Genomic DNA, 24,211 nt, shown 5'->3' with positions numbered 1-24,211 from the left:
ATTAAAATGTTTGCATGGTAAGAAAGCATTGCCTTTCTTTTTTCCTCCTGATTCCTGCACGGTCAGAGTTTCCGCAGGCTTTCCCCTCCTGATCCCCTCCTGTTTCATAGTCCTGCCTCTCACAGCCACAGCGAGCTCCTTCTCCACGCCAGCTGGATGGAGAAAGCCCCTATTTGCAAGCAGCTGTCTTTAATAAACAGGCTGTTTAGGGCTAGGCTGTCAAAGAGAGCATGTTCAATGTACAATCAAGGGGCAACGATGCACAAAATTGCACACACACACAAAATAGGAATCTTTTCTCGGTGTGTGTTGAGCTTTGAACGCTTAAGTGATTCCACCTCTCTCTTCCCCATCCAATTATGCGGGCAACACATGATAAGATTGCTAAAGGAATTAGTGAGGGAAATCTTTACACTGCCTAATCAATATTGTTCCGCTCAGTACAAGGCATCTCCCCTCCTCTGGCCCCAGTCGTGTTCTCATTTGCCGTTTGAAAGCACAAGTTCACCTTCTCGCTATTTGGGCTGTGGTGACCAAGAGGAAAACCAGCAGCATGCCTGCTGAAAGTGTTTGTAGTTACAGAATTTCTTCCTTGCATTTAAAATACATATAAAATAATAATACGGCCCCGCCAAAAACACCTTTCAGGGTTTTAAAGGGGCTTGCTGTGCAGGCCAGAAAGACCTTTCCTCTTTCAATTGTATGGCCTTACAGAAATGGCCACCAACCTTATAAGCAAAGACACTGGATGATAATTTTTCTGAGCACCACTGAGGCAAGACGCCAGATTTTATGGGCCACTAGACTGATCCAATATAGCAAATCCTGTGTTCCACTGTGGATTCTGAGACCAAATTATCAATTAATGTGAAGCATTAAAAAAATCCAAATCCCTTTTAGTTCCCTGCAGTCATTAGTGACAAGATACAATATCTATAGCTCAAATGCTTTGCCAGCATCCCCTGGCAGCAAGGCAGAAACTCCACTTCTATTTTTTTTTTTCCAATACATACAAGGAAAACATATGAGATCAGTGTTTTTTACAGTCAGATTCGGCTGCCTCTTCATATTTGCTTAGATGGAAGAATAAATCAGGTTTGGGTTACTCTCTGGGTTAGTTATTTGTTATTGGAATAAATGCATGGTAATAGATCTGACAGAGGAAGATGTTTCTCTTTCAGCTCTGTGATTGAGGTAGAATTTGCTTTGTTCTGCACTATATTATATTGATGGTTTTTTCCACTGCTGGATGACTTCATTTGCTCTGCTTTTTTCCAATGTCCGTACCTCTGCCACATCTGGCTTTAGGATGTGGCTTTACGCGCTAGATCTCTCTTTTCTTTTTCCCTAACTGTAACATCGTAATGCAGAGGCAATTTAAACAACCAGCATGAAACAATTTTCTAAGTCTTTCCCCCACCCATTTCCTACCTCAGTTTTTTTGGGAAGGGAGGCGAGTCAGTCATTCAAGGGGCAATTCCCCAAGCAGAATGAGCTGTCAGCTACATTTAGCAGCTCAATTTTCACCTCTGGTGCGGGGTGGGAAGGCGCCCGGGGTGATGACGAGCTGGACACACCCTGAGGCTGTATTTTTGGTATTCCCCGGGCAGCTGCCAGCCTCAGCTCCTAAGTAGCCCAGCCAGAAGTCTCCCCCCAAACCACCGTGCTCACCTTTCGCCTTGGGTTTTTGTCTCCTTTTTGTCCTGGTGGGGCCACGAACACCTGACTAGAAAGTCAGCAGACCTTATTATGCTTGTCATTCCCTTTTAATTTGCACACTGAGATCCCTACCCCTTCTTCTCCCTCCCATTCCCCAAAACTTTCCTACTTTGATACATGGGAAAATGTAGTGCTTTATTTTCTGCTCCATCATTTTGCTTCCCTTGTCCCCTCCTAAAGCTCAGTTTTGCAAGCGCTGTCAGGTTTGTGGCTGATCGGAAGCTGGGGGATGAGGTTTTTTCTTCCTCCCCCAAACTGCAACAGTACCGATGGGACAAAAACTTTTGGGGAAGCGTAGGGTGATGTACCAGCTGCTTCACTGGGACATTTGGCCAATGATGCCCTTAACTCTGGCTAACCTAAGCCTGCTTGAGTAAAGACATCAGGCCTGGGTCTTGTTCTGCTGGTAGAGGCAGATGCGTCCCTGCACCGTGCCCAGAAGGGCTGGCAATGGGCAAGGAGCAGGATGCTTGAGTATCGGATACAGAGGAACTGCTCAAGCCTCCTAAAACTTCTCTTGTCTGGAGAGGGACTCTGGGTCCCCCAAGGGATGTGGCTTCACAGTCCAAGGAGAAGTTTCAGGAGGCCGAGCCCCCTTTGGCTCTCACCGATCTCACCCTCCCTCTGCGCTGGTGCAGGTGACGGTGTGGGGTGCAAGGTGGTGGTGGTGACCAGGGCCAGAAGGTTTCACCTGCCCCTTGCCCTCGCAGCAAGGGTTGTGCAGTGTTGGGATGTTGTAGCCAGCGAAAGACGTACGGTTCGGTTAAAGACGTACCCTTTCCCTTCTTGTCCCCTTGCTTTCATCCCCCCCATCCCTCCCTCCCTCTCTCACCCTTCCCTTCTCTTTTGTTTGTCTCCTTCCCTTGTTTTCACCCATTCACTGTCAGGAAGGGCCGCGTCCGAAGGGCCAGTTCAGCGCAGCGTGGCAGCGACAGAGACTGGCACCGCCGGCAGCTGCAACAGTGAGTGGATCTCGACCCCTGGGGCAGCTGGAAGCGGGGAACTGGTGCCGCTTGAGCATGAAACGACATGTGGGGTTGAGCGGCTTCGGGACTAGGTCGGGTTTAGTGCGTCTGGCAGCGAAGGGGCTCTCGTGCGTGATGTTTCTGCACATGTTTCTGCCGTGGCAACTCGGCTGGGGCTCGTCTGTGTGGTGTGATAATATGGGGTGAACGGGAAAGTCCTCAGTGCAATCTTCCTCCGTGGTGTTCAAGCTGTGTCTACACCAGTGGGCAGCGTGGGTCGTCCTCCGGCGCTGATGGCAGCGAACACAGCATTGTTTGTCTCCGTGCAGCTAACCCACTCCAAGCAGGGTGGCGTTTGCACTGCTCAGCGGGGACTGTCCCTGACTTGTGTTGTCGTCTTAACAGTTGTTTGGATGCTGGCAAATTGGCATAGACTAAAACCAGCCCATTTGAACAGTTGGACTGTCACGTGCCAGCCCTGATGCCTTTTGTCTGCTAGTCTAGACACAGCCTCGGTGTTTGACCGGTTGGGTGCTTGCAGCTGCGATTGAGTGGATGTCAACCATGACTGCTCCACTGCTGCTCTCATCCCTTGCCCGGAGGAGCGGCAGTGAAGGAATGGTATGGGTCTGATGCTCTGCAGTGCAAAGGAGTTTGGATTTGCCAAGGTGGTGGCTGATGGGAGCCGTGTGAGCAGCTGAGCGCTGGTAACACCTCTGTTCACCCTGCCCTCCCTCCCACAAGCCATCATCCCGTTGTGCTCGCTGCATGCTGGAGCCTCTGAGTAGGGATGCTCAGCCCGCTGGGTCCCCAGCTGTCACAGCATCACAGAAGCCACTGCCAGCAAGCTGCAAGGCTGCTGGAGGTGAGCTACAGAAGCCTGTGAGAGGGGCAAACATTGAACTTCATTGTCCTGTGGGGTTTTGCTGCTGGCATATAAGGAAGTGCTCTGTTGATCCAGAAAGTTGGGGAGCCTTTGCTTGAGTCTGTTTTGGAAGTGGATTGAGCTAATCCACCCAAAGACACTGTCTTTGCAGAGCGGTTATGACCCCCCATAAATTAAGGTGGGAAAGTGATAGCTTCCACGCTTCTCAACAGCTTCCCTGTGCCAGCAAGCCCAGAGAGATGGATGTAAATATTTGCAAAGTAGCCATGACTGGGACAAATTACCAGGGTGCAATTAGCCAAACCTCCCTGTGCCGTTGCTAGGTGAGGTGTATGCTCCTGGCCAGGTGATGAAGGATTAGCTGTCCCACTCCAGCCTCCTCCCAGCATCACCACCACTCCTCCTGCTCTGGCGGAGGCGGGGATTAAGGGAATGCCCACGTGGTGGATCTGTTGAGTGGATCTCGCAAAGGTCTCCCGGGATCTGTGACGGAGCAGGGCCCTGGCAGTTCCTGACTGTTGTCAGAATCCCACGGGAGTGAGAGTTTAGATATCGCTGATTTTACAGGGGATATGTCAGCGGATAAGAAGACGTGCCACTGAAAGGTGATTTTGTTATGTTTATGCCTTTCTGAGCCAAAATTGAATTGTGGGGTGTGGATAAGAATTTAGTTCTAAGCACTGATGTAATTCTGTATCCTCAGCCCTGAAGGCAGTTTTAAAAAAATTATTTTCCCCTGTGCCCTGACGCTATTTTTTTGCCTTTCAGTCATGTCCTTATGACAGAACAAATACTGGGCTTGACCTTTGCAATGTGACATAATAATATGTGACTTCTTTATAGCTCTTTTCATCCAAAATTCTTGGCACGCTATGAATCTGATCCTGCAACCGCTTACCACTGGGGTTAGCACTCGCTGCTCCATGCAATCCCTGGGGAAGCCAGAGGGGCACTCACACTCAAAGTGCTATGCCTGGTATTATTTGCAGGATCAGGCCCTGGAGAAATGTAGCGCATGTCTGTGAATAGCCACATTTTGGAAAGCAAAAGTCTTGCCCTCTCATTTATGATTTTTTTATTCAGTATCAGCGTGCCATGCCCAGAACTACCATGACAGCCTCCCCTTTGCTAAAATGTTATGGCAGGTAATGCTTGAGTCACATTTATAGCTAACATCTACAACCCTAGTTCTTCTTTTTATATTTTTTTTCCCAGCCCTGAAAGCACACTAATTAATAAACTCCCTTAGCTTGTCCTGCACTATTTGATCCTGCAGAAATCACGGCATTTTATCTTATTAGCAAGTAGGAATTAAAGAATTAAAACTTCTCAGGGGGAAAAAGGAACATAACTGTTTTCCCTGTGCGTGCCTTCTGAAAGAACCTTGCGCTGTGCCCTCACAAACCCCAACCTCAGCCACCTTGGCTTGACAGAGGATGGGAATCCCAGACCAGGGAATGCTTGGGCTGAAAAATGCTTTCTGCTCTGCTATTCCTGTTCTGAAAGGGAGAGCCCGGTTAGGTGTGTGGAGAAGAGCCCAGCCATGAGATCCCAGCCTTGGACTGGGGCTTCAGGTCCCTTCCATACTATCGGTGTCCTGTGCCACCATAGGAAATTCAGTTAGTCCTTCTGCGCCTCAGTTTCCTGTTGTTGAAAGGTGACCCCCCCCGCTCTTCTTCACTGAGGAGACTCACATGAAAAAAGATTGCAAGGGACACAGTCATTGTGGTGTTGGGAGACAGGTAAGTGCGTTAGGGACGCTTAGGGAACCTGTGAGCTGAGATATTTGTGGTACTGGTGCAAGGAGAGTGAATTTTGGAAGTTGTCAGTAGTTGGAAAACACAAAGAGAGAAGCAGGTGGGATCCTTGCGCCCACCTCTGTTTGGTGCGTTCAGGATGGGCAGAACAAGGAGAGAGACCTCCTCCACCTTCTTGGTGATGAGAAGCGGTTAAATCTGGGGATGGAGACCCCCTAACCATCGGCAGGTATCTACACGCTTCACTGTTGTTTGGCGTCAGTAGCGCACTGCATCTCCCCTCCCCGCCCTTAAAAAATAAATTCATTAAGAGTAGAGAGGGCTGGAAGGGATTCCCTGGATCATCAAATCCAATCCCCTGTTGCATCAATCACATCAGTTTTATCCTTTTCATAATCAAGCACCACTATTAAATGTGCTCCTAAGGGAAGACAGTCCCAGAATCTCATTGCTTTAACTCGTAGATGCTTCTAATTTCCAGTCAATGCTTAGTCATGGCCCGTTTGTTAAACAGCGGGTACCTGGCACAGAAGCAAGAAATTTAACACAGTTTTCTTAAAATAACCACCCAGAAATCCTATCCACAAAAAAAAAATTAAAAAAAAAATAAATGCTGAGGTTGCAAAAGGGAACGTGCAAGGTCAGGTAATGATAATGGGGGGGCCCCAGCTCACACTCGCCTCTGCCTTGTAGTACAGACTTTACATAATCACCTGCCGTTAATCTTGTGTGATCCAGTCGAGGTACAAGGCGAAAGTACTCCCAGAACAAAGGAACTTCTTGGCTAATTCTTCTCCGTAATATTCATCGTGTAACCCTCCATCTCTCTCGCCAGGTAGAACTAACCCTGAGCTAAACATTTCCCTGTTTTTCCCTTTCTTGGCAGGCTTTTCCGTGCCATCGTACTGCTTCACTGTACAAGCCATTATCTTTGAGAAGTCAGCGAGTTGCATTGCCCCGTTTTCCAGGTTAGGAAAGGAGGCAGAGAGCTATCAGCCGTATCAACTGCAAGGGCAACTTTCCTCCTCCAGAATGCCCCTGTGAGGTCTTATTCACTCCAAAACCATGCAATATCTACCCGGCCAGAGGAAGGGGCAGTGCAGCAGTCTGCACAATGTGTGTTACATGCCATGGAAATGATGGGATTCTCTAGACCCGTGACTTGCTTGCTATACAGCCTTGTCCTGTTAGTTAATCCGAGTGCACAATGGATGGGCAGGGGGGAGAAATAGGTGAGCGTCGGCAGAGGTGCAAAACCTCTGTGTTACCCCTCGCAGCACCCATTAGTTGTGCCCCGGCCCGCAGAGGGCAATGGCACACAGAGTCGTACGCGCTTAGATGGGGTCGGAGCCGCGCAGCGGGACCAGAGCGGCTGAGGAGGAGGGCTCACTTGACAAAAACAGGTTTGCAACTAGGACGCCGAAAGCCCGTGTTTGCTTATTTAACTTGGCAGGTATTCAAGTGAAACAGGCACGGAGGGGAGGTGTCAGAGCCCATCTCGGTACCAGCATGTGGGATTTTGACTTTCTATTTCAGTGCTCCTGTTTGGAAAATAAATGTACTCAGAAACGTGCCCCCCTCCTTTTTTTTTTTAAGCACTGTTTAAATGTCATAAGAATCGTACAGTGCCCACCTTAATGTTCCTAACAAATTAAAATATTTTATTAGTCTATAATCTGAAAATCATTACCGTGGTTACTATAAAAACCTGAAGCTCTCCGGAGGGAACGATGTCAGTGGGTCTAAAATTTATGCAAATATATTTCCTTACCATAAAGGTACCATGGGTCAGACAGACAGCCCCCAGCCCCGGGGCAAGGGGCTGTTAGCGTGGGAGGGAACGAAGTGCATCTCACAGTGGTGAGGGAGAAAGCGGATCTCTCGGCTGGTTTTCCTGGAGTTTTGCGGGGTGAATGCCTGGGGCCGTGCCTGGCTGGTTTGGATGGTTTCAGAGGAAGGCGTTGGTGCCGTTCCCACGCACCTCCCTCGCAGTGGGGATACGGAAGCGCTCCCGACGGCTCATCCCCAGCACGAATGAGCCGCTCTGAACCTATGGCCCCATCCTGCTAACACAGGCAGGGCAGGTGCCTGTTCCCCTCGGGCATCCACATGCCCCTGGTGCCCCTTTCCTCCTGCAGATGACTCTGGATGTGTCCCTCAGAATAAGCGATGCCTAACGCAGGGCAGGCAGGAGACAGCCGCATCCAGCTCTGCTGAGAAAGCAGCCCACAGCCACTGCCCCAGGCTGCCAGCACCCAGAGAGACTGGGTGACAAAGTGGCCCCTGCTTTGGCCAGGTGACACCAGACACTCCCAGAGCGGTGGCTCCTGAGCCAGTCCCTTGCCCCGCACAGAGCCAGTGGGCTTCTGCTGGTTACTCCTCACTGGCCTGGGCAGGTGTTAAATGGTTCAAAGATTAATTACCGTTTAACCGGCTGTATTTCCATCTCTGCAGAAGGCTACAGTGGAAAAGACAGAAGTAGTGGGATAATTTACCCTGGTATGACACAGCAGATTACCCTGTACTTACGAGGTCACAGGTTACCATGTAATTAGACCTCCGACGCAGAGAAGTCCGCGATAGGTTTCCAAACCACTTTTCTTCCCGGTGTCAGAAAAGCAGAGGGATGGCAGCAAAGTGCAGACTGAAACATCATTAGGTGCATTTAAAGCTGTTAAATAGTTTAAAATTCAAGCTGGGGGAGGTGCAATGAGAGGGCAGCAAAGCCACCTGTACCTGTCAGTGAGAGGAAGGGGAAAAAAAAAAACCCACAGAGCAGTTTGTCTAGGAAATGCGGGAAAACCAAACCAGAAAGGGAGAGCTTTGAGGGAGCTACATGTGCCAGGCGGCTGGGGAACGGCAGCAACGGCTGCTGCTCTTCAAGCTTCATCAGGGAGAGCTTTGCCAGTGGTGGAGGAGTCTGCTGAGCCACAGGACCTGCCCCGTGAGATGGTGTCCATGGGGCGGTGTGGGATGCTGCAGCAGGGATGTCCTGTGGGTCAGGATGAGGGGTGGGCAGCAGGACACCCTACCCGTGCCTGCTGCCTCCCTCCCTCTGGCTCCGGCTTGCTCTCCTCCCTTTTTCACGCACACCCAAATCGCACACCTACTCAAGGAGCATTTTGAAGAATGACGAATGCCTTTGATTGATTATCAAGCACAAATTCCACCAGCAGCTCATCGCACCTCTCGGGTGGCTAATAAAGCACCAAGCCGGTTCTGATCAATATACAGCCAGTATCGCTGTAAAGTGCGATTGCGCCCGCCCCAGGCCACGTTGCATTTTGTCTTTATAAATCTTGTCCTCTTCGAATGAAGCACAGTCCCTTGTGGGGTGGCAGCTCCCGAGCAAGCGTGTGGCTTTCGGTGTACCAGTGAAACAAATGCTCTTCTGAAGCCACCCATGTAAAGAACCCAAGTCAAAGAGCAAAGCGTGTGCCTCTACAGCAATCGTTATTTTAAATACTCTTTTATTACACCGCCACGTGGCCTTGACTCTGCCCCACAAAGAGCATCCATAAGGTCAACAGCTTCTGGAGAGGTGCAGCAGAAACAAAGACGATGTGAAGCAATTGATTGCTGAGGACAGAAAGAGCCGTATGTAAATAGTTTGTCTAAAGAATGACCAGAGTGGGGAGATGTGCTACCTGATTGCAAATATTTACAAAGTTGTGAGCTTGAAGGTTAGAAAATGTTGAGGGAAGTATATAGAAGTTAGCACGGGGATAATGTGGTGAGGATGAGGAAAATCAGTGTGGCAAGCAGGAAATTTCCATCGTGTAGGCAAGATTTGCTTGTGATTTCCTGAGGGAGGCTGTGCGTTGCCCACTGGTATGTATGGATTGGCGCCCACCGATACCTTAGCAAATCCTTTAGGATTCCTCTCACAAAGGAAAGAGGGCAGAATGAAATAAGGGTTTTTTTTTCAGCTCTACTTTTTGGGCTGTAAAGCCGTTTCATACGCAGACATGCGTGTCATTGCCTGTGCACGCTGCATACTCGTACCTAACGCTCTTGGACTAGAGCGGCTTATCCAGAGGCAGTGAAACCAGCCAAGGCTTTAACCCCAGCATTTGTAGTCACGTTTCCCCTTGAAGTAAATGCTCCAGCAATGACATAATTGAGGACTGTCCTGTCTGCTCAGCATATGTCTGCAGGGGTCATTCATCGTCTCAGACACTGCTGAACATTAGTGGTTTCTTTAGACTCACTTTCTCCTTCCGTCCTTCCTCTTGTGGCTAACCCTAATGGAGAGCCGGTGGCTAGAGACTCCTCTAGGAAAACTCTCCTGGTTCGGAGAGCTGACCATCTAGAAGCGGTCCTATATTACAGCAAAACCAGTCAGATGCGTCCTACCGGGCGCTGCGTTTGTGAAACGGTCCCAGCGGGACTCACTGGGGTGGAGCGTCTGGCTGGCTGCAGGAAGGGGAGCAGAAGGCAACTAGCGATATCTGCGATGGCCACTTAGTGCTCTAGTTTTGCTTATTTATTTACGCTCCTGGGTAAATAAATAGGGAAGAAGAATTTTAACACAGTGGTTAAAATGCATGGGACGCCAGCAACTCTGTCCTACTCAAGGGCATCTGGCAAACTTGATAAAGAATGGAGGAAACTTCAATGCGCAGAAAGTCTCAGGTGGGAAAATGGAGTAGAAGACGATGCAATTTTCAAATTTAGCTTGTTTTCCAGCAGAATCCTGCAGCCAAACCCCAGCCTCACCTTCTGCACGTGCCACCATTTTGGCTATCGCTGGTTTTAGTTCTGCCCCTTCCCAGTGCTGCCGCTCGCCCATTGCAGCCGTGCTCAGATGGGTGCAGTCACTCTCTTTTCCTGTGCTTGTCCCTCTTCGGCTGTTGTCACCACCTGCAGCCTCTCCCATGCGTGCCACACCACCTTTTGACAGGGATGCTTCAGGCAGGTATGGGAAGGGCACGTCCAGGGCAACCTCCCCTATTTTAGGTCTCAGGAAGTTTAGCCGTTAGTGTTACGTATTCAGTGTGTCTCTGCAGTGGCCTAGCTCATGGGTGGGAGGGGTTGGGGTTTGCCTCTGCCGGGAAATGCAGCTCTCTCTCCATTCAGCAGTGCCAGAGCTGGCACAGCTTTCCCACCGGCACTGATGAGTTTAATCACATCATTAGTAGGTGTGACACTGCAGCCTCCGATGATGAGCTCTTTATTTTAACACGGCTTGCAACGTGTTTGTCTGAGATGCCATCTGTGCCTGAACTGCCTTCATTAGGACAGAAAGCGTATGCATCTTCTGAAGCTTTTCTATATTTCTGTGATGTCTCCCTGCTGAGAAACCACTGTTCGACTACAGGGTGAGAACTTGTACCTGAAGGAAAGCACCATCACCCAAAATGCTTAAACAGGCCAAATAAACCATTAGGAAGCGCACCATTGGGAACCGTCCTCAATTGGCCTACAGGAAACTGGCTAGAAGGAACGATCCAGCTATTTTATTGCTGAAAGTTTTTCACCTTGGTAAAGCACTAAGGCCCCATTCTCTAATCTAGCGTACTGTAAGTTTTCAGGAAAGCAAGGAATAGATTTCTGTTTTTAAAAAGACTTTCAGTTTTTGTGCCTCCATACCATGACTGAGCACAAAAGTCTCTGGGTTGGCTGCCCAGTGTTTAGATACAAAAGATACTACTAAGATTCGTGGGCGCAGATCTGAGCGTCTAGCCTTCCCCCCCCTTAAAAACTCCATCCTCAGCTATTTATTTCTATAGGTGCCCCTTGATCAACCCACAGCAGCATGCTCACCGTGTTTCGCTGCTACTTAACAGAGATACGCAAATGACAAACCAGGCAGGAGCTGCCAGATCACGGTCCAGCTGCACGGAAAGAAAGGGACTGCTTCTGTCGGGAGTTCCCATACCCCGCGTGGTATTGAATTGCTGTCTGTACGCTGCCGGGCCTATGCTCAGTGAATCTGACGCTAACAAGAAATAGATTTCCAAACAATCTAGCCTAATGAATTTTGAATATTATTATGATTAATGCCAAGGCAGTTGAACTGATTACCCAGCATCCAGAAGTTAAGTAATGGAGCCTTATCTAAATCATGTATAGTCGTCAGTCAGGAATGGCTCTGGCTGCAGACAAAGACGGAGCGTTATTGGTCACCCAGAGGGGAGTCACTGTCAGGACAGCGAGAGAGGGACGATGGAAGCGGGGATTAGGAGATACCGATCTGAAAGCATATTAGCATAGAGTGATCGCACATGCGAGTGCTTTATTAGTCCTGTTTCCTAAGCTGTATTTCTCAGGCCATTTTGAGACTTTGCTTTTATATTGCTAGGTTAAGATTTATTGGTCAAATCTTCTTACTTTCTGAAGCCAGAAACTGAGCTGATTTTCATTCTCTGCGTCACCAAAAGAGCAGAATCCTGACGGACGCGTTTCTTGCATCACGATGGTTTAACTTAGCCCCTATCTGATTAGCTTTTGAGCTATTAAACACTTCATGTAGTATTACCAGCTCACTGCAAAATGATAATGCAGATCAGTCATGGACAATTTCTGTTGGCACATGCAGTCTTTGCTGACTACAGATCCCCTTTGAAGTCGGAACCAGCCGACAGCTGTGCTGTTTCACAGGCGTTGCCTGTCTCTGAGCAGGCCTGTCCTAAAAAAGCGTGGTGTGGTGCGAGGGTCTCCAGCCTGGTGGAGGCAAATAGCTAAATCAGACGGTGCCCGACAAACTGTCTGATGGCTGTAGTATGAATAGATTCAGTGTCCTTCCCAGCCTCTGCGGGTATCTGGGCAGTAACCAGGACAAAGGTGGTTTAGTTGGTAGCTTTTGAACGGCCAGATGTGGTGCCCGTGTCGTGGCTGTGGTGCAAAAGACCACAGAGGCCACCATCTGCATGCACCCCTCTGCACAACTGCCCGGTGCCAACCCGCAGCCAAGCAGTGGGACTCCTGGGAAGGCACTGGCTCTCCCACCAGTGAATCCTTCCCCAGTGCTACCACCTTCCTCTGCTGTCTGAGATCCTAGTGTGGGCTCTCTTCATTCTGGGTCACAAGAAGCTTTCAGTAGGTGTCCCAGGGAATCAGGAGGCCTCTCCTTCACCTGGGAAGACTCTAGCAGCAACTGTTAGGACAGGAGTTTAGGACCTGCTAGCACCTAGTGGTGGCCTCGCTGACCTCTTAACTAGCTGCTTTGCAAACTACAGCTGCTCTGCTCCCACGTCTCACCAGCTGAATGGCATGGCTGGGATTCCTCATGGTTTATGTCCCGGTGACGGAGATCACAGCTTTTGAAGCACTTGCTTATATGAAAATGAGAAATTGGCCTTGGTTCCTCTGCAGGCTGGTCGTGCAGCCCTTTCCTAGCAGTGGGTGCTGCTGCTTTGAGTTCTGGGAAGAAAAGGGGAGGAGTGAATTGTGGTAAGGAGCACACCAAATAGATTATTGGCAAACATAATTAAAAATATATGTGCGATTACTCCTCTGTTTCCCTTTTCTTAACCATCCTCTGCATTACCTCTGGCATTTTTAGATGGCAGATAATATAACTGAGAGGACTCTTGGGTACAGGCAGCTCTTAGAACAGCAGTGATTTATCTCAGGCCGTTTTGAGGTAGCAGAATTTACCTCTAGCTACAGCCACCCCTCCATGTCTGCCCCCCCTCATTTGCATAAGTAATTGGCAGCTTGTTAATGGCTCATTAGGAATGCTGAAAACCGTGGGATTAAAACACACTCAGTGGAGCAGAGATGAGGGGAAGGGGGGGAAAAGGCCACTGTCCCTGCTTGCAAATTACACCGCTTGGTTCAATGTGATTCAGAATTACAGGTCATAAAGCAACTAGATTGTTAAATGAAGTAAGGAAAAACAATGTCAATGGCAGGCTTTATTTTTAGACTCATGTTTAAACACAGTATGTGCATCTGGGGGGAACAAACAGTCCCTTGCCAAACAGCCCTACTGACAGCAGGAAGGTCTCACCCCCTTCTCAGTTGCGCATTAACCCTGCCTGGTCAGTCTTTCCTGCTCCTGAGCAAGTCCATCTGGGCCCTTACATCACCTCACGACAGGGACATTTGGTTCCTTTCCCCATGCTCTCCAACCCTCTCCCCTCTGGCAGCAGGAGACCTGCATCTCCCCCGCTTTGGGAAAGGCTGGGACATCCAGCACAGCTCCATGCAAGTAAGAGAAACAGCTACAGGTTGTTTTGTGTGTTCTGTAAATCTCCAAAAATCCTCTGTGATCCCTTGCAAACTGCTGTGAGATGTCTTCAGTCACTGGCGTGCAGGGCAGCAGCAAGCCCCACGCTGCGGCACTGCCAGAGCCTGCAACGGAGGAGATGGTTAGATGAGAGAGTGAGGATTAGGAGGGGATCAGCTCTGCCATTCCCAGAAAGTGGAGCAGACACATGCGGAGTGCTTCACGGTGAAGACACAATGAGTCAAGTGAGTCGAAGTGTTTGGCGGAAGCTTTTTGGTTTTTGTTGACTGGTTTTAAGCTCACGTTCAGCACTGGCTGTGACAGCAGGGACGGCAAAGGCGCACGACCTCAAGGCAAGGACAAGCTATGCTGAGATTTTTTGCAGTGACCGCTTTTGAATCACTTAGAAGGGGCTCAGCCTGGGAGTGGTATGGCCATAACACATGGTGCCTTTCAGTCAGGAGAACACCTTGGGGATGTTTTGAGGCCAGAGTAGCTCCGGCAATGGTGCAATCTCAGATATTGCTAGCACCCTACTTTCTGGTTAAGCAGAAAGGAAATTACCGATAAAATACTTGGAAATCGCATCCAGTCACAACTTGCCCTTAAATTCAGCTACTTCTGATGTAAACTACTTGGGTACTTAAGAGCTTGGTAAGGTGACAGTTAGAACTATGAAGTGCGGGACAGTTAATGTTCAGCAAAGCTCAGCTCTGCCTGGCATGTCAGAGCTAATCCCTCCGCTTCGCAAAAGGTGCCCAGGAATCTGTCAGGACTCACACAGGCTAAATACTGGCACATCCAATAGAGAAATATCTCTCAGTGCTGCTGGATCCAGCGCTGATGGCAGGGAAGGTGTGTCTCCACCTGGAGACCCAGCCATGAGCACGTACTGCCCTTTGCCTCGCCCCTGAGAAGCCACCTTCGCATGCCCCAACCTGATCGCACAAACTTCGACTCACAAAGGCGTGATCTGCGGCAGTTTTGTGTGATGTTTGTTTTTCTCCAGAAGCTCAACTTAGCCAAACAGAGAAGCTTTTCCTGCTTCTTGCTTGCCTTGCTTTTTTTTTTGTCCTCGTGTCCTCTCGGGTGACCCAACCACCTGTGGCTCTTATTCATACAAAGCTGTCCAGAACTGCTGAATAACACATCCTGCCCGCAGCAAGAATTAATGTGTCCTGATGGGGACATACATCTGGCTGCTGGGGGAAGGTTTGGAGCTAAGTATCTTCCAGGGATCACCCAGCGCCTAGAGCTGAGGTCTAAAGGACATATGTTCCAGTGCAGCCCAGCCTGGGATGACAGCCAGATCTGCAATTAAAGAAGATCCTAGGTCATCCCTACCTACAGCAGCAGGAACAGAGACAGCAAGCAGAGAATGCGTGTCTTATCACTCGGTCAAGTGGATTGAGTGTTGAGTAGATTTTCCTGGAGAGAAATGGTGCCAAGGTCTCCACTACTGCTACGTGATTCTGTACAAACTCCAGCATCTTGCACACAAAAGGGAACTTCAAGTAATGCTGCACCGTACGAAGACACCTATGGTTGTTCTCGTGACTTTCCCAAGGCAGGAGCGGGAGCAGAGCCTGCCTGAAGTAGGCCAGGAAGAGGAAGAAAGCTGTCAGATGGCTTTGGAAAGCAAATGTCGAACGACCAAGGAAAACAAAAGCACTGATTTATTTTTTAATTTTATTTCAAAGTTGGGAAGGAAGCTGCACAAAAAGGAAAATAAAACACAGCCTTAGAGTATGCCAGAGACCAAATTCTGTTCTTAGCTCAGATCCATGGAACAACCTTCACCTGTGAGCAAGGAGCTAGTACGTGAGCCAGGAGGGGGAAAACAGGGCTGCTCACCAAGAGCTGCCTTTAACATGTTAGGATCTGGATTCCCACCAGTCCAAAGTTCTCAGGAGGGTTTTTCAGCCCTACTCTGCTTTTGATTTTCATAGTATCACTGTTAGCGGCCCAAACTCTGGATATATTGCCCAGACTTCACTGAACACTGCTGCTGCACTACCTGCTGCTGTACTGTCGAAGTCATTGGGGACAACATGTCATCTTTTCCCTTCCTAATCAGCTGGATGTCATTCAGAAAGCTGGGACAAGGAGAATTTTTTTCCCCAGACACCAGCTTTCCTTGCTAGCAGACAAACCTCGAACCTTATAATACTACTGGTACGTAGCACTTATATAGCGTTACATCGTCAAAGTGCTGTACTAGCATTAAGTAATTATCTCTCTCCCTAATGGCCATTAACGCTGGCCTTTCACGAACCTCCCCCAACTCCCCGAGGTTCATATCTAATACAGCAATAAGCTGCTCAAAGGGAGTGGCTGGTTATCTTGCAAGTCTACAGGCTTGGCTGTGTAATGAGGCTTCAGAGCAGAGGCCAGGTGCCCTGGACTATCAGAAACATGCGGCTGTAGACCCAGTCACGCACTTGGGAGTATCCATTAGGAAGTGATGGAAACGAGTAGGTGATGCTGTGATCTTGAAATGGAGACAGAAGAAGGAAACTTTGCCCACTCAGAGGTTATGCACTGATTGCTCTATTTATTACCAGGATAGCACTGCAAACTGAAAGAGCAAAGCAGTGGGAATAACATGTCAACGTGGGCACGGGGAGTTGATCTAGGGAGAGAAAGTTAGAGAGCTAAAAATGTCAAGCAAAGTTAGACAGCCATGGCAGTGGGATAAAGAGGCCAGTCTGCAGGTCTATGAAGCATTAAAATAACAAGGAGAAAGGGCAAGCTTGGCAGCATCACAGGATTCAAAGGGAGGAACAGAAGAGGATTTATTTGCCTTATTTGCTTGAAAGCAAATCCCTCTTCCAGGTTCTGGAGTGTCTCCAGGGGAGACGTTGCAATGCCACTGTTTGAGGACATGTCACCCTTAGGGGCCTTTAGAAGATGAACCTGCCTGATGGCTGGGCTCCCCCATCCCTGGCTCCCAAGGGGAATGGAGGAAGGTGGAGTGGGAAGATGACATGACTGTCTTAGAAAAGACTCAGAAGCAGCATGCTCCGGACAAGCATCAGTCCTGCATGGTCACTTATTTCTGAAACCTGCCAGGCCCAGCTCTGAGCAAAAAGGAGCTTGACTGAAGCAAACGTTCGGCTTCTGACTGAAGACCTGATAACAATTCTTTCCAGAGCTAAGGACATGCCATGTAAACTGGCTTTGCAAAAGAAAAAAAAAAAAAAAACACCATCCTTTTTTTAAAGCCTGATTTAATAGCATCATTTTGCTTTTAAGCTTTTGGCAACAGCTGGTCCTGTAAAAGAAGTATGTAGCTGTGGGAATCACGTGGAAGTCTGCACTGGTGTAACACAGATCACAGCCACTACATGTTATGCAAAGGATTTCTGTCGCCCTGGACACACTCTGTTTCCTATGGCATCGGTAGCACAATCCCTCTGTGCTCAGCTCTAAATCATTTTGCTACATCAGCACATAGCAGGGTACAGCTGACTGCAGACCAGGAAGACTCGACTCGGTGTTCGCTTGCTGAACAGCTTCAGAGCAGGGCCTCTCCCCGCCTTCCCGCATTTGTTTTCTCATCTGTGAAATGGGAATTTTAATCCTAATCAGTCTGTGAGGGGAGCAGTAAGGGATAGTTAAAGGCGATGCTTTAAAAGGTAATAGTCAGCCTTATGTGCTACTCTAGACACTGGATCGTTTTATGGACCAGTTTAATAGATGACTGTTCTGCTTAGAGTTAGCTAGTAGGTGCCAGACAACATTTGCTCTTAAAAATGTGGCATCTTGTTTGAGATGCAAACAATACCTCTGCAAAGTATACCTCCTTATCTTTGAGCATTGCTGAGCCGTATTTTGGAATCCATACATTTCTGGGCATTGCTTGGATGGTTTTTTTTTTAACCCCCAAATTAATTTGATTACTAATTATTACTAGATTAATTTTTAGTAAAAGGTATGTCTCACATGGCATACAGGGCTGAGAGGAATGCTTTTGCGGACCCTGCACTCCACCATATGAACCAAGTCAAGACTGTGTCATCACATCCTTGGGACAACCGTTGGCCGTGTATGTCCCTTTACTGGCAGTTCTTCACCAGGATGTGTCTAGAGGAGACCAAAGACCTCAACTTTATTTTAGCTTATTAGAACTGAAATGGGACTACTGGCTTCTCTGCTCTGCTTTCAGGGCCAGATCCTCAAGCGGCAGAAACCAGGGTCTTCCCATTCGAGCAATACTGCTGTAACGCTGTTTGTGTAAGCTGAGGACCTGGGCCGTGGATGCTGAACTGACATAAGACCTGTTCAAAAGGGAGTGAAATGTGCTCAGTATGTTGTACTACCTCTAATCTCACATGAGTCTGCAAGATTCGGGATACTGCAAATGTAGAGGGCGTTGCAATAAGTAATCATTTGGAGATTGCTGGAAAACCGAAGAGTTAGTGCTGCTTAAAGGAGAACAAAATACGCATTAGCACAGAACAGTTTTTGCAACAATCAAGTCTGATGTATGTCCTGTTCTGTTGATAACATTTCCTCAGAGCCCGTCAGAAGAAAGGAAAGCAACTTGTAAAAGCTGGGAAGGAGGAAAGAGCTAAAATTGCAGTCAGGGTTTCAAAGGAACAAACAAAGAGAAGCATATTTCCATTTCCATGGGAGAACATTCTTGGGAGTTCAGAGCAGCAAGCTGAGAACACACCAGCCAAGCCATTTCTAAATAGGAGGTGCAGAGCTGCAATGAGCTTTTTTCCTTCAAGCATTGCAGTTCTGAGCACCTCTGCATTTAGGAAAGAAAGATGTCCCCGAGACCTTTAAAATCCCATCCCTTTTTTTTGCAGGAAGAGGCTGTTTCAGGGTTAGAAAAAGGGCTGCTTTGCAGCCCTCTGAGTACAACTCTTCAGGTCCAGATTCTGTCAAACCCCAGAGACGTCTGACTCGCACCCTCCGTGCAGAAAGCCTGCTAAGCATCCTTCCCATTGCACACCCTATTCCAACACGCCTCCCTAGCGCTGTCCCTCTTGCATCCAAGCACCGCAGTGCGTCTCTGTGCTGACCCTTCCCCACGCTCGTTCTGCTTTAATCAGGCAAAGAAACCTGTGGGAGCTTGGGAAAACTGGCAACTCAGAGGAGAGCTTTTGTTTGTAGAAGGAATGTTTTCATCCAAGCGAGCGCAACAATCTCATTATTTTGAATAGCCACACATATGCTGGAAACCGAGATACCAGATACCTTCTCCCCTGATCCGTCATAGGACCGGAGAGATTTCTGCCTGTTTGATTCAGTTGCAGTGCTACAAAGTTAATAGCACTTGCTTTTTTGGTGTCCATAATGAGACAAGCGGTTTTCCAAGCAGCACCACAAAAGCACTCTTTCTCATCATCACCGAAACCTCGGACACTTTACCCTCAGCAGATGCAAGTGCTGGAGACTTGCAGCCATACTGCTTCCGGCACCGGCTGCTCTTATCAATTAGCTATTTCCCCACAGATGGTCCTTCTTATGTAGAAGGACAGAACAGAGAAAAACTTGTCCTGCTCAGAAACACTTGGTTAGAAATCTCTAGTGACTCTGAAGGTAAATCCATCTGCTTTCAAACTGTTGGGAGGTATCTACCTTCTGGATTCCTGTGCCTTAGAGAAGGGTAGACCCCGACTGAGAAAACGCCTTTCCCTGGCTTGGCATATCCCAGTGGGACTTTGCCCATGGGCTCTTCCATCTCCAAAGGGGCTGGCTTTCCTGCCTCCATTAAATGCTGGGCATATCCCTGCCTGTAAGAGCCTGTTCTTGACAAACAGACCGCCTTTCTGCAGTGCGGTCCTGCAGTCATTTACATATTCAAAGCACTCTTTGAAAAGGCCTGTAGCACAGTTTTATGAGCACAAAATCTTTCATGCAATTAGGTGATGTGCAGATGCCTGCGCATCGCTTTTAGAAAACCTTTACCAAGGCGAGGGATAAACCTCACGCTGTATTTCTGGTGGGCGCCTCGGAGCACTGAGGCCCTGCAAAACTCAGCACAGCGCTTTGCTGAACACTGGTTTTTGCCTTGCCTCCTGGTTCGTCAGGCTGTAGGGCTGGAGCATGCTCTTGGCGTTTTGTCGTTTGATTTCTTTACAAACCCATTTTGGGAGGAGAGGACATCGTTTATCTCGGTACGTTTCGCTCCCGATCTATCACGTTAACCAGGTGGGATTGGCGGGTAAGCCCTCGGGCGGTCGGGGAGGCAGTAGCCGGCCCAGCTTTTTTGAACAGTTCCGTGTTGACGTAGCTCACAGGGAGGCCCTGAGTGTGTCCACGTCAGGGCTGACCCCGTCTTCGGGGCTCTCCTCACTCAGATTTCCTTGTGCCTTTGCCCTCACCCAGGTTGGAGGACACACCATGCTGCCTATCCGTTGGATGCCTCCGGAGAGCATCATGTACAGGAAGTTCACGACAGAGAGTGACGTCTGGAGCTTCGGGGTGATCCTCTGGGAGATCTTCACGTATGGGAAGCAGCCCTGGTTTCAGCTCTCAAACACAGAGGTACAACAGTACTGAGGCACCTCAGCTGGAAACGCCGCTTTTTACCTTCTCTCCTTTCCAGACGCTTGTAAAAGAGTTCATACATAGGTGGTCCCCTCCTTGGCACCTGCAATAGTTCCTCCCTATGTCCCTTTTCCGGCACAGAGATAAAACGCTTCACCATGGGAGAAGTGTCATTATCTCCGTTTAAGACCTGGGGAAACTGAGGCACACAGGAATCAAAGGGCTCTGCCAAAGCCATGTACTGGCTCATCCTCAGTCTCTCCTGTCTAAGTTCCTGACATACCACATCTCATAAACTCTCGGAGTGTTGCCAGAACTGGGGATACCCAAGTTGCTGCTGGGATCTAAGTTATTGTCATGCCCTGCATTTCCTCTGCTCTCTACCTCCTCACTTTATAACTGAGGCTCTTACTGCAGTCCCCAGTTTTTGAGAAAGCATTTGAAGCCTGTTCTATAGCACGTGGCGCACTTCTGCGGGGCTTTTTCCCATACAGATATCTATTATACGGTTTGCCCCAGTTCATTAAGGGTGGGACCCAAGGAGCTGGTTCGTCTGTGTTATTTCTTTGAATAGCAAAAGTCACAGCCCATCAGTATGGGGCTGTACTGTAAAAATGTTGAGGGAAGGCTGGCTGGGATTAGCAGAGTGTCGGAGCTGAGGTTTGAGGCACATCAGCAAAAATGCATTGGAAGATTTTTGCTCAGAATAGCAGGGGGTATTATAGAAGAGGAACAAGATGCCTCGACATAGCAGTGTGTGGGAATCTTGCACATTTTTATCCTACTGTGCATCTAATGGATTTCAGAAATTTCACCTTTTGTAATGAGAAATGTGCATTTTCTGCTTTCTGGATACAGATCCCTTAATTAAGTGAGTTGCAGAGATGGCAAATCCAAGGTGTTGCTTTACAGCTCTAATACTTGCCCATTCGTGTGCTCAATGGGGCCTGACTGTATATCCCAAAGTAGCACACGCAAACATTTTAGAGACACAAACAATGGAATAGACAGCGACAGAAGTTATTTGTCACGCTATTTAATGAGCTGCTCTTGCATTCCCTGGGAGGGTAAATACACACACACGCAAATGAGCACATGTAGCTTGTACGTGGGTGACAGGCACGCTGGAACACGACAGCTCAGCTGCCCCTGTGCTTTCTGCCTCAGTTTCTTTTGTGGGGCAGTAGGACTGGGAACAGTCACCCCTAGCCCGGAGGGAGGGGGGCTGGTTAAAATCTGCACAGATACATCTGTATTGGCTTTGCTACCATCCCTGGAAAAATCTTGTCCTTCCCTTTCCTATCATTGTATTCACTTTGTTCTGAGAGACTCCCCCCTGCCCCAGACCACACTGTCCTGGTGGGGAAGGAGCTGCATTAGCTCTCATCTGCCTCCTTTTTCACCGTGAGCAGAACCTGGGTGGTTGCAGGGGACTGACGCCTCCAGCAGCTCCTGGATGGTGAGGTGTCAGAGAGAGTCTCGGCAGCCGCCTGGCCGCAGCTGCAGAGCCCCGTGGAGAGGCAAGTTAAATGAGCTCCAGGCTGCCAGGACTGGACCATGAGCAATCCCCAGGCTGACTGAGCACCGCCACTGCTGGGTGTGGGCACTATCGAGGCTGGGATACCTGCTCCCTCCTACGGCCTCGCATTCCAGGGCATTTTTAGCCGATTTGTTCGAGGTTGAATAAGACCTTGCCTGAGCGGAGAGATGGGACGGGGCGCCACCTCATCTGAAAGGCAGTCCATTAACTTCTGTCTATGCCCTTCCTTGCCCTGGAAAGAAAGGGCCCACCACAGGGCTCCTGTGCATGTCCAGGATGTCCCGTCAGAAACCATAACTCACCTCCTCCCACAGGCCACGGCTGCCATCAGCGTTATGGCGATGCAGGCTTCTCCGCACGCTGCGTCTTCCTCTCCCTGCTTTCAGCAGGTCCTAATCTCTCCCCTCTGTATTTATATGCAGACAGCAAAGCGATAAGTATCAGTTGAGCTGTGTGGCAGGCCCATTACTATTCATAAATGATAAATTCCAAACAGCCCTTGCTGGGTGGCTTCCCTCAACACACTGCTTGGGATCCGTGTTTATCTGCAGAGCGTGGCAGGTCACTCGCACGCTGCAATGCTGGGACTCATCAACTCCAACCAAGGAGGCCAGACGGTAATAGCAGCTCTCTGACAAATCACACCCCGCCTCCCTTTGCATCCATTCCTCCGGTGAACAAAATATAAACAGACACTCTAGGGGAGGCCTTTCCAACGGCGTCCCTCTGAAGAGTCTTTAATGCTGTCCAAGAGCTCACATTTCTCTCATTAGCAGCACCGACCTGACCCAGAACAGAGTGTTAGCACCTGCAAATTTTGTTTCCCCATCAGAGATGTGATTTGAGATGAAATTTCATTCTTTCAGCTGTTTTTCTATGTCAAAATGAGGCAAAGGCGCCCTTGGAGATGGAGGTAGGAAAAGATGCCCTGAACTCTCCCTTGTAGAACTCTCCTGGGCTTTGCAATGGAAAGGAATCTTTATTTTCAGGGCAAAAAAAAAATCATTTCAGCTGTGCAAAATATTACTTTGGTTTGGGGCTATAAAGGCTTTTTCTTCCTTCTTTAGCTAGCAGGAAAAACTGTCATCCTAAATTAAAATGTCATTTCGTTGGGTAGCGACCTGCTATTTGGAGAGAGCGCTGGGGTAGGTAGATGTCAAATGGGGAGCTTTTTGGCACCTGCGGGACTGCAGCTGAAGACAAGCTTTTCACTGTAAAATTATCGTTAACAACACACAAACAGGTGAGCGCCGAGGATCTGCAGACCTCTTGGCTTCTCAGCGCTCCCATTCACTAAACGGTACCACATCACCCAAGACGCAGCTGGGACAGGACATCCTCCAGGAACTGCCCAACTGGTGTTCAATGTCTCCTTTCTTTCTTTCAGGTCATTGAGTGCATTACCCAAGGCCGAGTTTTGGAAAGGCCTCGAGTCTGCCCCAAGGAAGTTTACGACATCATGTTGGGCTGCTGGCAGAGAGAACCTCAGCAAAGGCTCAACATCAAGGAGATCTACAAGATCCTTCATGCTCTGGGCAAGGCCACACCAATCTACCTGGACATCCTTGGCTAGCAGTGGCCACTTGTCGAAAGTCCCTGCTCCTTCCTTCCGTCCTTCCTTCCCTCTCCCCCTCCCAAGCCCTTTGCCCCTCAGCTCCCAAGCAAACATCTTCATATAAACTCAAGTGCCTGCTACACATACAACACTGAAAAAAGGAAACAAAACAAAACGAAAAGCAAACCAACAAAAATCCCACAAAACAACAACCTGTAAGGCAGTTTGGCTTATATATATTTATAGATATCTCTCTATATATAACTTCCACACCAATACAGAAAGAAGCTGCTGTTACAGAAAATTATAAGACTTTAAAAAAAAAAAAAGAAAAAAAAAAGGGAGAAAAAAGTACTTAAAAAGAGATATATATAATTAAAAAAAAAAAAAAAAAAGAAAGAAAGGAGAAGGTATCTTTCCCCCGAGCAATGAAGCAGTGACTTGCAACCCTGCTGTGAGTATGGTTCGGGCTGTTGGGCAGGGCTCTAGACTGGCTACGGCAGCGATGCCATTCCGGGTAGGAGCCCTGGGAGGAAAGCCTTGCCCTGGTTGTATGATATGCACTGAATGTGTGAAATCAGTCCTCCCTTTTCCTCCTTGCCTCCCTCCCTCCTTCCCAGCCCGCAGGTGATGGGCGCAAAGCCAGGGCAGTGCCCCTGGATGAACTCTCTTGTACCAACCCCTTCCTTCCCTCCCTCTCGGTCCTTCCCCGTCCCCCTCTGCCTTCCTGCCTTTTTCCTCCCTCCAACATTTCAGGAGACAATTTTTCTAATTTGCTGATTCTTAAATGTATAGACTCAAGGCTTTTGAACACACAGTCAAAGGATTGTGGCACCTACGGGTAAAACACACACCGGGACCCAGCCGCCCTCCCGCAGACGGCGAGCCGGCCGGACCCAGACCTCCCTCCTGCCCCGCTCCAGGGCCGGGAAAGCAGCGGGATGGAAGCGGCTGCACAAGGGAGTCGAGGGGGGTGGTCCTGGAGACCCGGTCCTGAATCATCCCCAACCCATTGCAGTGTGCGAGACAGGAGTGCCGTTCGCCCAGGGCGCCCAGCGCAGGTGGCGACTTTGGGAGGAACAACCCCCCCCTATCCCCACCTCTCCTTT

General features: G+C 48.9%; 1 protein-coding gene across 5 annotated transcripts in view; it reads left to right on the top strand.

The window, feature by feature from the left end:
* NTRK3 (neurotrophic receptor tyrosine kinase 3) overlaps positions 1-23,418 on the top strand; it is a 219,736-nt gene extending 196,318 nt beyond the window's left edge. For 3 of the 5 annotated variants that reach the window (XM_074601619.1, XM_074601616.1, XM_074601620.1), the window contains 3 exons: positions 2,607-2,681; positions 19,846-20,004; positions 22,935-23,418. In XM_074601619.1, the coding sequence (XP_074457720.1) occupies positions 2,607-2,681; positions 19,846-20,004; positions 22,935-23,120 (420 nt within the window). In that variant the 3' untranslated portion in view covers positions 23,121-23,418. The remainder of the gene's footprint in view (positions 1-2,606; positions 2,682-19,845; positions 20,005-22,934) is intronic. The other 2 variants (XM_074601621.1, XM_074601618.1) reach the window with 1 other exon arrangement.
* Positions 23,419-24,211: the final 793 nt, after the last annotated feature.

Source organism: Larus michahellis, chromosome 9 (assembly GCF_964199755.1).
Source record: "Larus michahellis chromosome 9, bLarMic1.1, whole genome shotgun sequence".
NCBI lineage: Eukaryota > Metazoa > Chordata > Aves > Charadriiformes > Laridae > Larus > Larus michahellis.
Note: the sequence above shows the minus strand (reverse complement) of the source record. Positions and strands in the feature narration are given on the sequence as shown.